The sequence below is a fragment of the Eulemur rufifrons genome, chromosome 25 (genome assembly GCF_041146395.1).
Source record: "Eulemur rufifrons isolate Redbay chromosome 25, OSU_ERuf_1, whole genome shotgun sequence".
NCBI lineage: Eukaryota > Metazoa > Chordata > Mammalia > Primates > Lemuridae > Eulemur > Eulemur rufifrons.
The window spans coordinates 14,067,208-14,083,778 of NC_091007.1; the positions used below are offsets into that span (position 1 = coordinate 14,067,208).

At 37.8% G+C, this 16,571-nt stretch overlaps 1 protein-coding gene across 3 annotated transcripts in view; it reads right to left on the bottom strand.

Moving 5' to 3' along the window:
* Positions 1–12,735: 12,735 nt before the first annotated feature.
* The window catches only part of NEBL (nebulette), a 321,698-nt gene continuing 317,862 nt past the window's right edge, over positions 12,736–16,571 (bottom strand). For all 3 annotated transcript variants that reach the window (XM_069458754.1, XM_069458753.1, XM_069458752.1), the window contains 2 exons: positions 14,209–14,315; positions 12,736–12,912 (listed from right to left, as the gene is read on the bottom strand). In XM_069458754.1, coding sequence (XP_069314855.1) covers positions 12,736–12,912; positions 14,209–14,315 — 284 coding nt within the window. The remainder of the gene's footprint in view (positions 12,913–14,208; positions 14,316–16,571) is intronic.

Genomic DNA, 16,571 nt, shown 5'->3' on the forward strand with positions numbered 1-16,571 from the left:
CACAAAGCAGTTTCTGTAACTAAAGGGTACTCGTGAAAATTAAAACACACAACGGCATTCAATGTCAGAAAGGGATTGATGAAACAGGCCATGGAACAAACTGTTGGTGGGAGTATATATTCGTAGAAACTTTTTGGAGGGTAATTTGGCCATACACATCAGAAGTTTTAGAAAATATTCATACAAGAATGCTGAATATTCCAGGTAACAAAATGGAAGACCAGGAAGTTAGGGGGAAAAAAATGAACTGCAAAATGGCCAACTTCATTAGCAATCACAGAAATTAAAATGTATAAGAGAGGAACAATTTACTAATGGTAGGTAGCTAAATTAGTAAATTTTGCCGAGTGACAAATTAACAGTAATTATCAAAAGGCTTAAAATTATGTTTCTTTTGTCCCAGGAATCCCATTTCAAGGTTTTCAGCCTAATGAAATAACACTATGAAAATATTTACTGCAACTTTTAAGAGGGAGACAATCTAAATGTCCAATGAGAGGGTTAAATAAGTAACAATTTATCCATATGATGGAATATTTTCAAAAAATTGTTTAAGAAACAAGTATTGTTAAAAACATGCATATGTATAAAAATACTCTGGAAGCATATGTATCAATACCCATAATTTCTGATAAAAGAGTTGCAAAATGATTTTTTTCTTCTCTGGACTCTTCTGAATAGTCTATAGTGAGGATGGATTACTTTTTTAAGTAGAAAAGCAGTATGTTCTCTAAAAAATGGAAGGGACGGTAGACGGAGAGGAAAAAACGGGAACAAAACCGGACTACACCCAATTGGGAAGGGGGTGATTTATTGCAACATGCCATAAATTATCTCACACGTCTAAGTCTGAACCCTGCCGCCATCCCATGCGGAGCATACATCAGGTGTCTAAGAAACGTTTGTTGAAATGACATTAAAACAAACTGGTCAGAAGTCCTGAGGCAGTCTGACTACTCAATCTACCAGACGTTTGAGTTTCAGTCAGATGGCAGCTTAAACCACCATATTAAACGCTTCTTGGGAGAAGGAAGGGCTGGACATGGAACAGGAGAATATATTCTGACTTCCTATCAGTCCCCTGAAGACCCTGTTCTTTTGTCTTAATTTGCAGTTGCAGAGCCTTAAAGGAAATGAGATGCTGCCTTCGTAGCCTGTGACAAGCGAGTGTGGACATCACCGATACTTTTGCTATTCCAAAGCGTCCTTGCCATGGTTTGAGTGACCACAGTCGGGCCACCACCTGGGATCACGCTCCTCTGGGCTCACAGCTGGGCTGCAGAGCCATCACTGGGACATTATAGGAAGAAGGGCAACTTTAGATAGAGGCTTACTGTCATCCACCCCGTATTAAGTAGATTAAGTAGCCTGTGACAAGCGAGTGTGGACATCACCGATACTTTTGCTATTCCAAAGCGTCCTTGCCATGGTTTGAGTGACCACAGTCGGGCCACCACCTGGGATCACGCTCCTCTGGGCTCACAGCTGGGCTGCAGAGCCATCACTGGGACATTATAGGAAGAAGGGCAACTTTAGATAGAGGCTTACTGTCATCCACCCCGTATTAAGTAGATTTAGAGTACAGCAAGAAAAGCAGCTGGGATGCTGCTTTGGGATGGATGGATGGATGGATGGAAGGGACAAAATGACAGAGACACAAAACACAGGAGCTAGGGTTTTGTCCATCCTTCAAATTAAGTGCCATTTGACTCTGACAGAGTCGCCAGTTTGCTCAGGCTCTCGTCTTCCAACCTATAAAATGATACACTTATGCCATGCCCTCCTGAAGGTGGGGCCGGCCTAAAGGTCCCTGCTCACCTGAAAACCCATGAGTCTAAGACTGTAATGTGCGTGGAAGATCAGATATATCGCCTGCCAAACACTTCCACCTTGGTAGTGTGAGACTAGCTGACTATTCAGCAGAACAATGCAGAATGTCTGCTCAGGTCCCCTTGGATTTCCGTAACATTCTCAGACGTTTTTTTTTTTTTAGACAGTCTCACTCTATTGCCCGGGCTAGAGTGCCCTGGCGTCAGCCTAGCTCACAGCAACCTCAAACTCCCAGGCTCAAGCAATCCTTCTGCTTCAGCCTCCCGAGTAGCTGGGACAACAGCAACCGCGCCCCGCCAGGCTCTCAGACTTTAAAAAAAAAAAAAAAAAAAAAAAATCGGCCGGTCGCGGTGGCTCACGCCTGTAATCCTAGCACTCTGGGAGGCCGAGGTGGACGGATCACTCGAGGTCAGGAGTTCGAGACCAGCCTGAGCAAGAGCGAGACCCCCGTCTCTACTAAAAATAGAAAGAAATTATCTGGACAACTAAAATATATACAGAAAAAATTAGCCGGGCATGGTGGCACATGCCTGTAGTCCCAGCTACTCGGGAGGGTGAGGCAGGAGGATCGCTTGAGCCCAGGTGTTTGAGGTTGCTGTGAGCTAGGCTGACGGCACGGCACTCACTCTGCCCCGGGCAATAGAGTGAAACTGTCTAAAAAAAAAAAAAAATCTACATAAAACCTGAGGCGCCATATAATCCTAAAATCAAGGAATGTATCCCAACTTGTGCCCTCAAATGAAATCCATTTTCAGCATTTTCCAGAAGTTTTCTAAATCAAGAAAGGCTAAGCTACAAACTTGAGTGAAGTATTATTTTGCAGACACCGCTAAACTCCAAAGACATGAAAAGATAAATAAGGCGAACACACGGACACTCTACTTTCTGCTCCTGAAGTAATTTTTGAAAGATTCAATTCTCCTTGAGGCTAAAACTTTGAGTTTTTCATCCAAGTGAGAAACTGGGAGCTCAGCTCCAGGTCTGCCTTGGCTTCAAATGTTTCCTTCCCTGCCGTCCTGCGCACGAAGCTACCGTCCCACAGATAACCACTTACCTGACAGGGTCATCTTTGGCACTGGAACTTCTCATTGCTAGTAACTTCTTGTGTGGTCTGGTTCCAGGTAATGGGTGGCAAGGAAGTGGCAGACGGCGGACAGCGGGAACTGAATTGTAGCCAGGAACCACCGTTCCCTGGCGGGAACATAGGTAGCAAAAAAGTTCCTACTAACTTTTAAGAGACCTAAAAGCTAACACGGCGGGTAGCTCGTGAAGTCTGGAAAAGACGCATGCGCACAAAGGGAAACTGTTACGCAACCTACGCTGTTGGATAACCTGCCGTGTGATCTCTGGTTGAACCGCAACCTGTCAATCACCCCCAAAGGCAGGAAACGGCAACCAATCCTGCCAGGAGAAAGGCGGGACAAACTAGTGACCGTATAAAAGACAGTGTGCGCTCAGCCTTCGGAGTCTTTCTCCAGTCAAATCTTAGGGGTTATGTATTATGAAACTACTATTTTGGGGTCTCAGTCACAATCAAGTAACTTCTACCAAGACCAGAAGCCCCTTCCAAAGTTCTGAAAATGTTTTTGGTGTCTTTCGAATATGAAACTTTTGAATGATACTAAGAAGCTGGCACAATATAATTAATTGTCCTAATATCGTAAATATTTGTTCACTTGTTTTGAAAATGAATCATCGTAGGGGCCATCCCTAGCTCATCCTCATGTCTTTCTAGGACATAAATTATAGAAAATGGAAAAATCTTCCTCTGCCTGCTCCTTGTTTTTCCAGCCGGAGGCCGGTTGCAGGCAGGGAGAAGTCACATTGACCCACTAGAGTTCGGGCCCAGGCACTCCAAGAAGGAGGCTTCACAGATGAGTCACACAAAAAAAGTTTGTCCTGCAAGATTTTCAGGCTCCTTTTCTCCTAACCCCACTAAGATTAACAAAGACCAGTGGAAATATGGTTCGTAAACAAAAGAAATTGTTACGATATAAATATCACACTATAGTTAGATGATCAGAGCGACCCCCTTTTAAAAAAAAAAAAATATATCCAAAATAGGTAGAGGTCCAGAAATCACTTTATATGGCACTGTCTTGGAAGTCAAAAAGTTTCATTCTGAAAGAAAGACGTATTTGCAACCAGGAAGTGTTTGCAAATATCCATGAGTGTTCCCATAACAAGCATCTTGTTAGGCATTGATTAGGGGGAATCAAATATGTCCAAAATGTTCCCAATCATTAATTTAAATGGCCCAAAATAAAGTGTGTAAGCAAACTGTTAGACTTTCAAAGGAGGCAGATGTTCAAAATTCTTGCTAGAATCCTATAAACAAAGCTATGATTTACCTCAGAGCAAGGATGTATTCTAAATAATTACCAACAATTTTCTTGCACTTCAAGTAATTTTTCCCTGTGTTGCCCAGTTAATGCAGTGTATCTAACTCATATCACATATTAGATGGGAATGACTATTCTCGAATCAGTGAAATCTAAAACAGGAAAGCATAGCATTTTAATCAATGGTTCTGCTGCAGCCTGTATGTATGTACTACAATAAATTCCAGTAAGCACATACTTTCCAAAAATATTCAGGGAGGAAGTGAGGATACAGGAAAGCCTATGTAATAACCAATTATTCAAAAAAGGAAGTGAAGTATTCCACATCTGTGCAACTTTGTTTATATAATTAACTCTTTGCAACCTGCAGAATCCTATTAAAGTGGAATAAGTCATAATTAGAATTAAAGGGTACGTACATACACATAAATCCGTGCACGTGCACACCCTGAGTGTTGTATACAAAGAAATTAATTGCATTAAAAATAGGAAAACCTGCCATTGCTACTTAAAGTAAATTTGGGAGACGACTGAAGTATTTTTGTCACTAACTTCCCGGTGACTAAATTTTTCCATGTCTCATGCTTAGATGACCTTGGGCGGCCCTCCATACAGTGTCCAGGGCTCAGTGCAAACGGCAGCACCTCAAACAAGCTTTCCACACCCTCCCTGTCGAGTTTTCAGCTCACCCCTTCCCAGCTACAAGAACTCAGGGCACACTAGGCCTCCCTTTCATTACGTTTATTAAACAGCAATTAAGTAATTAATTGTGTGAGCATATAATTAGTTGTTTGATATCAGTCTTCCCCTACCAGGAAGAACGCTTTGTGAGGCAAGTGCCTGTGTTCTGTGCCTTGAATCAAGTCAACACGGAATAAATATATGTCGAATGAATAAATTAGTTACTGTTTCTTTCACCTTCATCAAGAGCCATCAATAGTCAGCTTGGAAGAATTAAGTACTTCTTAACAAAGCTTTGCTAGATCAACTGAGCTTTCATCCTCTATTACCACAGCCCATGACACTCTAAGGTGAGCACAGCTATTTCCTTCTTCTTTGCCAAACATTTAGAAATCAACGCGATCATTCTGTCACCCCTACCCCCCTAAATCCTTTCTTTGTACATACCTACGGATGAAAGTTAAATTCATTTGATATTAACTATTGATACTCTTCACAGGGCCCAGGGAAACAACTCTTAACTACTAACTGAGTTTCACTGGGATATATAAATTATAACATACCATAAAACAAGACAGTAAAATTTAAGACAGCTCTATGACATTTTAACTGGAACAATATAGTTGGCATTTCAATCACATTTGCTACTTAGTATTTCATTGGGGGAGGGGGGATGCTGTACAAATCTTTTGCTCATTTATAAAATTTGTTCCTTGTCAAGATGTTATCCTTTTACTTAATCTGTCAGATACAGAAACTCTATAGTTTGTGCCAATGGACATATATGGTGGCTGTGTTAGTCGAGCCTCTGTGAATGCAAGGCACAGAGGGCCTCTCCAAGGAGGAATAGGTTTATGTGCAAAGGTAGAAAGGAACGTAGGATCTGGCTTCACAGGGGACCCCACAGGCATGGGGGACACAGAGGATGCTGCCTGTATTGGACTCAGGTCTCTTCAGAAGGATTTGAACAGGTTTAGTCACCATCCTCCCTGTTTGACGAAGTTCTTGTGCAGCCCTCCTGGGTCACCTCAATACAGTCAGCTGTGACCAGAGAACTGAGGTCATGTGGGACAGAACATGGTTATCCACGTAGAACAAAAATTAATTGGGGGCACATGACCTTGGAAGGCAACCCTCGGAAAAAGGTGAGAAGCGTTGCTACCCTGGGTCAAGAATTAAAAAGTAGTTTGTGTCAAGAGCAATATGTTTACTATATGTTGGATGCAGGGACATCCCCTATTTTCTCAAGTAGAATAAAAGGAGTTTCAATTTTGTTCATTTTTCTATTTCTATTTATTCGCTTTCATATTTGCTACTAGAAAAAAAAGGCAGGGGGAAGTTACAAAGATCAAAATGCCATAGGATAAACACAAAACAAGCAACTGGGCCCTTGGTTCTAACACTTACTTTTCACCTTCTAAATCCATTTTCTCATTCTGTTTTTTTCATCAGAACTCTGCTGCCCCTAAATATAAACGTAATAGACAAAGGCCTGAGAATTTTGCTTAGAACTCCAGAAAGGAGTTGAAGTTCACACTTGGAACACATCTGCCGTCACAAAACGCTTATTCAATCCCTCTGTGTAGGAGAAACAGATGACATAAAGAAAAAAACAAAACTTTCCCTTTATCTACTTTTTAATTTCTTATGTCTGAGAGTTTTTGTAGAAAGTTATTTTGGTAAGTTTCCATTGGTCACTCGTGTCCCAATTATCAAAATTAACAACTAAAAATTATTATCAAAAATTAACAAATTTTTAAGTTAGGATAATAAAATGATTAGTATACTCTAAACCTAAATTATAAATTATCTTTCATCAGGAAAAAAATCTTTCTAAGGTATTCATTTCTTCTGTGGCTGGGTTCCTTAGACTAAATTTATAATCATGAAAGAAAAAAAGTCTAAGAGAGAGAAAAAGATAGCAACTTCTTCAAATAAATACCTGTGCTTTTTTATAATTTCAAATATCATGAGTATGTTTGATTAATAATACATTAAAATATGATTTCATTCTCTTGGAATATAAAAAAACAGAAAATTCAAGATTTGGAGGAACTATTTATTCTATCAGCAGGTATCATCTGCAAAGTTTATCAGTTTACAATCAGGAAGGATTATGCACCAAAGGGAAATTTTTACAAAATAATACAGTAAGGCTAAGATCCAAGTTTCAATAGATTTATATGAGAGTAAAAATAGAGACTAACTCACTTTTTCAGTTATGGAAAAATTAGGGGAAAAAAAGCAAATCAGAGTATTTTCCCATTTCATGTGCTCAATTTGGGCATTTTCTATTCTTTGTTCAAGCTGTTTCTTTCATCTTAAAAATACAAGAAAATTAGAATTGTACTACTGAGGACATATGAGGAATTTAATTTTGAAAGAAGTTAACTACAATGATGCATTATTTCAGTACTTTGATATAAAAATCAGAAAGTTACTGAGCTTAAAAAAGTATAATATGGTTATCACTTAAAATTAAATTTATTTAGGGGAGGAAAGTTTATTGTGGGGAGGAAAACACTTTTTGAATGACTCACCAATGAAAATGTACTGAAGCCAGCACACACCTCTGATGCGATTTGATGTGAGTTGTCAGTTACCTGCATCTCATAACCCATGCTCCAAGAAACCACGGTGAGAGCCAAGAAGTAGAACCATTTTGTTATATCCTACATTTATTTAATTAAGCAAACCAAATCTGTAGAGATAGGAAATTAATGTGTTATGCTTTACAAATACAGAAAGAAGACACAGAATGTTAAGACCCTGAAAAGAGTGCCTCTGAGGACACAGTTCTATCACAGGAGACCACTTGCAGGGATCACATTAAAACCATGGCCAACGCGCCCATCTGTCATTCTTGTTTTGACATCATTCAAGTAGTTTCAATAGATAAATCAGAGATTTGCTTTCCAACAAATAGAAATACTAATGATTATGGTAGCCTTGAAGGGTTTGTGAATGACTATACTATACACACGTGATACAAGGCTTAATGTGTTATCTCAGCGCTGTTGTACATTGTGCAGGGGGAAATAATGTCTTATTACACATTTACTGTGACATCCACTAAAATGTGAACTAGTTTGCATAGGTTAGTCCTTTGGGCAGCACGATGTTGCTCTAGTCCACCAAGGCTTAAAGATTCACAGTGTAGAGGAAAAAAACATGAATTAAAGCATTTCTACTAAAATATATTTTAATAGCTGGTGTTAACAATTTGCATAACAAAAGCCAAATTATATTCATCATAACATTGTATCCATTCTGTAAGCTCCTTCATTTACAAAACATTAGATGTTCCCTCCAAAACTGTTAATGCATTCAACATTAGTACACAGTCCTGCAAATTAATCATCAACTACAATTCTATATATTTTGAAGCAAATAGATGCCAAACTGCACAATGGTTCAATTTTGCATTTTTAGCACAGGTCAAAGATCAACAGTTCCATGTCATGCCTGTCACATACTTGGTGCTGCTTCCTAAATGCTCAGTAATTCATTATACGGACACTGAAGAATGGAACTGTGATGCAGTTTTCTCTTTTCCTTTAAAATAAATCATTCCTAACAGCAACTGGATTACAAATAAGTATATACTATGCAAACTGGATACCATATATCAAACAAAAAAGCATATGGAATTCCCATGAATATACTGAAGTAATATGGACAACTGGGGAGGAAATTGGCCTGGGTATTCTTCCAGGCGAAGGATTTCAGTAGTTTAAGCATCATGGAAAGATGACCACAGAAGCATCACACAATGCCTTGACATTTTCAATCATCAATAGTTACAGACAGTTGCCTGGAAAAGGTCCATTAAATACTTCAGAAAGAGACTTTTATTTTAGCATCTTTAAGTTAGTTTACATAGCTTCACATTTAACTAAAGCTCTCTCATCTTCATGTCACATTACCCAAACAACCACAATCTAGCCACTTTTAGAGTATCAGAAGCAAATAGCTAAGGTATAATTAAATTATGAAGTTCATCTTGTGTAGTGAATTCGGCCTCATAACATAATTATTCTATCTTACAATAGGTATTTTAAATCCCAAACCTAAAGTTAATGTTTATACATCTCAACTATCTCTAAATCCACAAAGAACCTTTCAGAAATAGAGGGAAGAAGTCAGCATTTTCTAAAGCTCTAACCCTTTACAGGTAAACTACCATCAGCTACCACCTTTAATATCTGTCAGGAGTATCCCCACTTCTCACCATAAAAATATCAATCATGTTCAATAAAATATTACTATAGAACAGGCAGAAACTTGCTTTCTTGGTTTTCTTTCCAAGACCATAATGGACAAACACAGGTAATCCAAAAAAAAAAAAAAAAAAAAGGCACCTATTTTTTGTATATATCTGTATTATAATTTTGGTATAAACTTTATCTGCTTTATATGGGGATATGTTATTAAAGATCACACGTGTGTTTTCTTTATCTTTTCATTCAAAATGTTCTATTGGAGATGAGTGAACCTGACATTGAGGTGCACCTCTTGAATTTCCACTGTCTCTTTTAGAAAAGTGTGTTTTCCTAACTCCCAGAGTGTTGCGAAACTCAGCAGAGAGAGGATAAGGAGAGAAAGACTGGTAAATCAGGCAAAACCGTATCTTCATCCTCTCCAACCAATATACCTGGAGGCCAGAGAGGAGCAGGCCTAATCTCATCCATATTTATACAAGGTGTCTGTGGAAGTTGTGCTTACAAATTCCCGTGTGGTCTATGGGGGCCGGGGAGGCCTGGGGAGACGTGGGGCCTCCATGGAGACCTGACATCCAGATAAATATTTCAAACGGGGCTACCCTGCAGGTATGTAAACAATAAGAAGACACGAAGAGTTCATTTTGCCATAGGATAGAAATAGAAAGCTTTCTACAGCACAAGAATTATTAGTAAAAACATTGACTACAAAAGCTCACATACAACCAAAGCAATATATTCTGTTGCTATGCTTTGCTCAAGAGAGAGGTGATCCACATACAGTTTTGTTTTCAGAACCCTTTAAAAGTGTATCAAACTGCTCCTTGTGCTTTTGTCAGGCTTGAGGACACATCACGTTTAGAAAAGCAGGTGCATGCTCTCTGTGCTTGGGCCTTTGCACAGTCATCTTTAACTTGATTTTTAAGACTTGCTTTTAAACTTCTCTTTAGCTGTCGGCATTATGTATGAGATACCTGTTGCCAAATTGAAGGTGGGGAGGAGACATGTGGGAAATGGAAAAGTTGTTCAAGAATGCAATTTCTTAAATGATGCTGTAAAAATACCACTTTGGTATTATACATACATGTTTCCAGTATTCCTGCTGAGACGCTCACTATCCTGACAAGCTTTAGTGATGATTGCCAACACTATCAAATTATGACCCCAAGAGGATGCAAATTCTTATCTGCCTCAGTCTTCGTTGTAAAATAACTGCCTCCTAGTTAAATTCTGATCAGATATTAATTCCTAAAGGCTTGAGGCAGAAACATCTTGCTATGCAAACATATGTGAAGCTTAAAATTTTAGGAGATTTATTCCCCAAATATGTATTGACTTTTATATTCAATGAATCTGATTTTGAAATCAGTGGATGAAAAAAACAAGAAACACCAAGCTATTACTTTATGGTAACTTTCCTGATTACAAGCACTATTTCAAGTCAGTTTCCTCTATACTTCCTATAAATGTGCTGTTCATCAAAAATTATACCAGTCCTACAATTAGTCTGAAAATTTAATAAACAACAACTCTTTTTTATAATCACAAAAAGTGGCCTGGTCTGGTGAAATGTAAGTACGTACTTAATACAAAAAAATTGAGCAGGCCTACTGTCCTCGGTTTTAATACACAGAGTTTTGCAAAAATATCACAAGTTCAGTTTGTCTTTGTAGGTTTGTGTATAAGACATCAAAACAAAGACGGGGTTTAATCAATTAAATTATGACTGGACATTTCAATGACAGGAAAATCAGTCAAGCTAGTTATCTGGTAATCTGTAAAACTCCCTCCAAAAAATCTCAGGTTATTTGGCTGAATTTTTCTTTTTGCAATTTTATGTCAGTGTCATATAGATGCAGCTTTAGTGTAATAAAGCTTATTTGCTCTTTTAGCCTAATAAAATAAAACTACAGATTTTCACTTGTATGTGCCAAATTTTCAAAGGTGTAAATGAATCAGCTAGGGCCTTTGGACTAGCAGATATTTCAATAAAAGAGGTTTTACAGGATATTTTGTTAATTTCCTTGAATCTATCATCCAAGGTAGATATCCCCAAGAATCATACATTTGAGTACATTTTTGTAACCTTGCTTTTTCAGTTTAATCACATCTATAAAGTCAGACCCTACATGAATGCTACCCTGTTGCAGGTCACAATAAAGGGCACGATCAGAAAAATATAGAATTGTCGCTGGGCATCAATGTGTCAGTAACCTTGACTACAGGCTCCGGGTGAGATTTTAAGACCTGCCAGCAAGGGCTGCACTCATGGATGTCAGTCTAGCAAAAGCCTGCAAAGTCACTCATTTGAAAATCAAAACATGACAATTTCTTTCTTAGGGAACAGCCTCTTGGTCCTGTACTGAAAATCTCTGATCACATTCCTATCTCACCTCCTAAAGGTGATTTAGAAAATAAAAGCCAGAAAGTGGAAGGGAAGCTTTTTGAGTAACCAGTTTCAGCAGCTAGATTTCCATTCCAGAATCTGAATATCATTTCCCAAAATAAGACACCAGATCATCTCTATGTGGAGTTTGTAGATTTTTGTTTGCTGTTTTTTTTTCCCCCAGTACATGCTATATTCTATTCTTTCATTGGCTCCTATAAATTTTCTTTGTGTTTAAATCAATGGTGGCATTAAGTTAATGAAAGCTGTTCAATAAACACCTAAATCATTTATTTACTAGAGTATACATGTATTTCCTAAGGTGTAAATCCTTCAAAACTAGAGTGCAATGCAGCAGGAAAATCTCAAGCAGCTTTTCAAAATATGTTTTCAGATGAGCTGGCCACTAGAGGAAAGGGCTTTTAGGTATGTCACCCTTTTTGCTTTAATAACAGGAGTGGGCAGTGCAGCTGCCTATGTTACAGAAGCTTGAACCTACATGACATGCAACAGGTTAAAGGCTACTAGGGAAATTATATAGATGACATTAACATTTGCCCTTTGCAGAGCAGCTGCGAAGTTGTTTGGTCCTGACATTCTGTGGAACTGAGCATCTACTTGGGTCCATAGAATATAAATGGAGAGTAGGAAATGTCTTGGTATCAATGAGAAATAAAGAGACCCCCGGTTGGCCTAAGGAATAAGGAAATTTCTTTGCTCAGTAGAAGTTTCTAGATCCCTAAGGCCACCAGTCAATATAATTTTAACCAGACTGTCATTCTGCCACTGCTTACATTTATTATATCGGGCAATTTTCACTCGAATTGGAAATTGCCTAATGACTCGAAAGACTGAACAGGTTTTAAATCATTGGCTGTGTAACTGAGTTAAGAGAATTGGCTTCTGGTGATTCCAAAGTGACAAACAGGAAGTTTCTTATACTAGTTACATTTAAAGGACAATCAACATCTCTATTAAAGTCTACAAAAATACATTTCCCAGAAGGGGTCAATCACCAACCAAAGGAAACCATGAACACAATTAGCAGCACCAGGTCCCCAGACGTAATGATTTTTGTTCAGAGGAATTACTGAAAATGCTGCCGTTTTCAGCCCACAAGTCATTCCTTCGTCCTGGTACCTGTGTGTCTAATTGTCAGAGGAAGGATACATTATTGTAAAATAACTGCCAAGTTGTCTTAAAAGTATCTTCTATCTTTTAAAAAGATCAGTTTAGAATACATTAGAATAAAGCTCAAAGGGCAAGGAGAAAAGAATCAATTAACAAACTCAATGTAGTTGGCTGGGAGCATCCCCGTTCTCCCAGTTCTCTGCACTGTGCCGTACATCCAGCCATCATCGATGGGCTGCACATTGACAATGTAGTCGCCGTCTCTGAAGGAGACCTCGTCTTCATCCTGGGCACTGTAATCGTACATGGCTCGGTAGGTCCTCTGAGAAAGGAACAAGGGATTAGATGATGAATACCAAAACAGTTACAGCCACAAATTCCAGTCACAACAAAGCAACCCACGCGTAAGTAACTATTACGAATGTTTTCGAGTACATCTATTTCTGGAAATCTGTCAACCAGAGCCTAGAGTCTAATTGGGTTGATCTCAAGTTTTCTTGTCTAGCAAAAAGCATAATATTTGGGGGCAAGAATGGGGATAGGGAAAGCCACTCAGTGCAATAGCCAACCCATCAAAACGGTAGGTTTTGGAATGATAAAGCCATTTCCCCCCCAGCTTCAGATAACCCAGAAAGCTTAGTTTACGTGGATCCTCCCTGATTCTACATTTTTCAGAAAACAAAACCTGCCGTAGTGGTAGACAGGTCCAGGTCTCCCCTGGCAATAAACTTTTATAAGTACTAAGAATTTTTGTTTCCTCTTAAAAATATGTAAAGCAAATAACAAGAAAATAAAAAGTCCTAATACACTCACTTCATAGGTTTTTGTATTACCAAGGGAGAAATTTAGCCTATAAATGTTCTGAATATTGAGGTACATGGAAGGAAATCTCTACTATAATGAGGAAAAGTTAAACTGAGTTTTCTTATATTTGTTTTTGTTTCAGGCTAAGCGTTTCGCTAATGTTAACATCAGACAATCTCAAAATCAAGTGCATTTATAGACTGAGGAAATTGGCTGGGACCCAAAGAACTTTAGAATAGTTCAAGTTTCCTCGTGGCTTAGAAGAGTTACCTGTTTATGAGAGTTCAGGCAAAGGCTAAGGGATGGAGTCAAGGCTTGGAGAAGCATTTTCAGCATGAGATGCCAAGTGTAACCAGATGACCTTGAACACTGCTTCCAAATTTTACACTGAATGAATGAACCAGTACTTCAAGATTCCCAACAGGGGGATTTGAAGACACATTTGGCTTTTATGGCCATTTTGATTAATATCAGTATTAACTTGTTTAAATGACCATCAAATATTTATGCTTTTCAGGCTTGAATAAAGATCTTAATTGGCTAATGCTAATCATGAAGTTACACTTGGATATTGTGCTGATAGATTCTTTGTAGATTTTATTGTTTTACATAACACTTATGAATGCCTGCCTTTCTCAACAGTTTACCTCTGTAAGTTGTTTGCTTCCTTCAAAAAAGCTGCATAAGAGGCAACACATCATCGTTTATCTTCACAGGGAAATGTCCAGTATTCAAGTCAACTCTGTTCCACATGTATCTATATGTCTGAGGAGAAATGGGAAGACCAGAGGAGGAGGAAGAGTGCGATACTTACTAGATTTGGTGAATGCTGCATTGACCTCATGGAGGACACACTGGTCTGGTGCATGTACCCGTAGCCTTGGGAATGGCTTTGCTGATAGGCTCCAGGAAGCACAGGTGCTGTACGTTAAACACACACATGCAAAGATTCCTTAAAGTTGGCCTCAAAAGACCCTGCCCAAGCCCTGAAAGTGACTTCATGCTCTGCTAGAAGTTTCTGAAACAAAATGCCATTCTCGGAGTCATGTGAAATTTGGGTAACAGTGTTATAAGCAACCTCTAAATTAGTACATATCTCAGTAATTAAGGACATATACAGAAAATCAATTTAGCATGCAATTAAAACATATTTCAAAAATTAATAGTTTTATTACTCTATTGCAGATGTTATGTTAAAACAACAAACACAAAATGAAAATCTCCCATAATCCCTTAACAAAACTGTGTTTTTATTTGACCATGTAATCTTTTTAGGAATTCTCTAAATAAGAATTTTTTAAAAATTTAATTGGATTACCAAATCTATGAGAAAGTATAAATGTTTTCATAGGATTCTTCTCATGTAATGGATACTCTCAATATTTCAAAACATACAGCTGAATGTTACCTTTACAAAGATGATAAATATAATGTATGTTTAGCAACATATTATTTGTTCAGCAGTTCATAAGTCTATACTCTTTAAAAAAAAATTTACTTAGAATATATGAATTCTTCATTTTATTTTGGCCATATGTCAAGACTAAATAAGTCAGCTAAGTATGTTACAAAGCCTGAGAAGCCAAACCACTTAAAGAATTTCATAAACATTATCCTTCTACATTAAAAAAGTAGTATCGAAACAGTATTCACTCAGTTTCTACTGTCCTCATCACTAATTATGATATTCAAAAGGCAAAGTTCCTGTTTTGAACATTGGTCTGGGCAAGTACTTCTTGAGTAATACCCCAAAGCACAGGCAACCAAAGCAAAATGGGACAAATGGGATCACTTCAAGCTAAAAGCTTCTGCACAGCCAAGGAAACATCAACAATGTGAAGAGACAACCCACAGAATGGGAGTAAATATTTGCAAACTTCCCATCTGACAAGGGATTAATAACTGGAATATATAATGTGCTCTAACAACTCAATAGGAAAAAATCAAATAATCTGATTAAAAAATGGGCATAGGATCTGAATAGCTAGTTCTCAAAAGAAGACATACGAATGGCCAACAGGCGTATTTTTTAAAATGCTCAACATTAGTCATCACAGAAATGCAAATCAAAACTACAATGAGATATCACCTCACCCCAGTTAAAATGGCTTTTATCAAAAAGGCAGTAACAAATGCCCGTGAGGATGTGGAGAAAGGGGAGGCCTAGTACACTGTTGGTGGGAATGGAGATTAGTGCAACCACTATGGAGAACAGAAAACTAAAAATAGAACTACCATATGACCCAGCAATCCCACTGCTGGATACATATCCAAAAGAAGAGAATTCAGTATATTGAAAAGATATCTGTACTCATATGTTTATTGCAGCACTATTCACAATAGCCAAGATTTGGAATCAACCTAAGTGTCCATCAATGGATGAATGGATAAAGAAATTGTGGTACATATACACAATGGAATATTATGCAGCCATAAAAGGAATGAAATCCTGCCATTTGCAACAACAGGAATGGAACTGGAGAACATTATATCAAGTGAAATAAGGCAAGCACAGAAAGACAAATCTCCCATGTTCTCACTCATATGTGGGAGCTAAATATTAAAAACAATTGATCTCATGGAGACAGAGAGTAGAATGACAGTTACCAGAGGCTGGGAAGGATAGAGGGGAGGGGAGGGATAAAGTGGGGACGGTTAATGGGTGCAAAAATATAGTTAGATAGAATGAACAATATTTGATAGCACAACAAGGTGACTATAATCAATAATAAGTTAGGGTATACTTTAAAATAACTATGAGAGTAGAGTTGGAAAGTTCCTAACACAAAGAAATGATAAATGCCTGAGGTGATGAATATCCCAGTTACCCTAATTTGATTAATTCACATTATATGCCTGTATCAAGACATCACATATACCCTATAAATATATATAACAATTATTTACTGATAATAATTAAAAATAAAAAATCAAAAGGCATAGTTTCTGTTTTAAAGAACTCTGAATTCTAGAGAAAAACTAGATTAAAAACGCTACAAAATCAGTAGACCAATGATTGTGTGTGTTTCTCTGTATCTTTAGGTATAATATTTGTAACCAGAAGCCAGGGCTATAAATGAGAGTATTTTAGTAGCATGCCTTCTATTATGATTTTAATAATTATATGATACATTAGTCAAATTTGTATGTTATATGTGCTATAAAATCCATAAGATT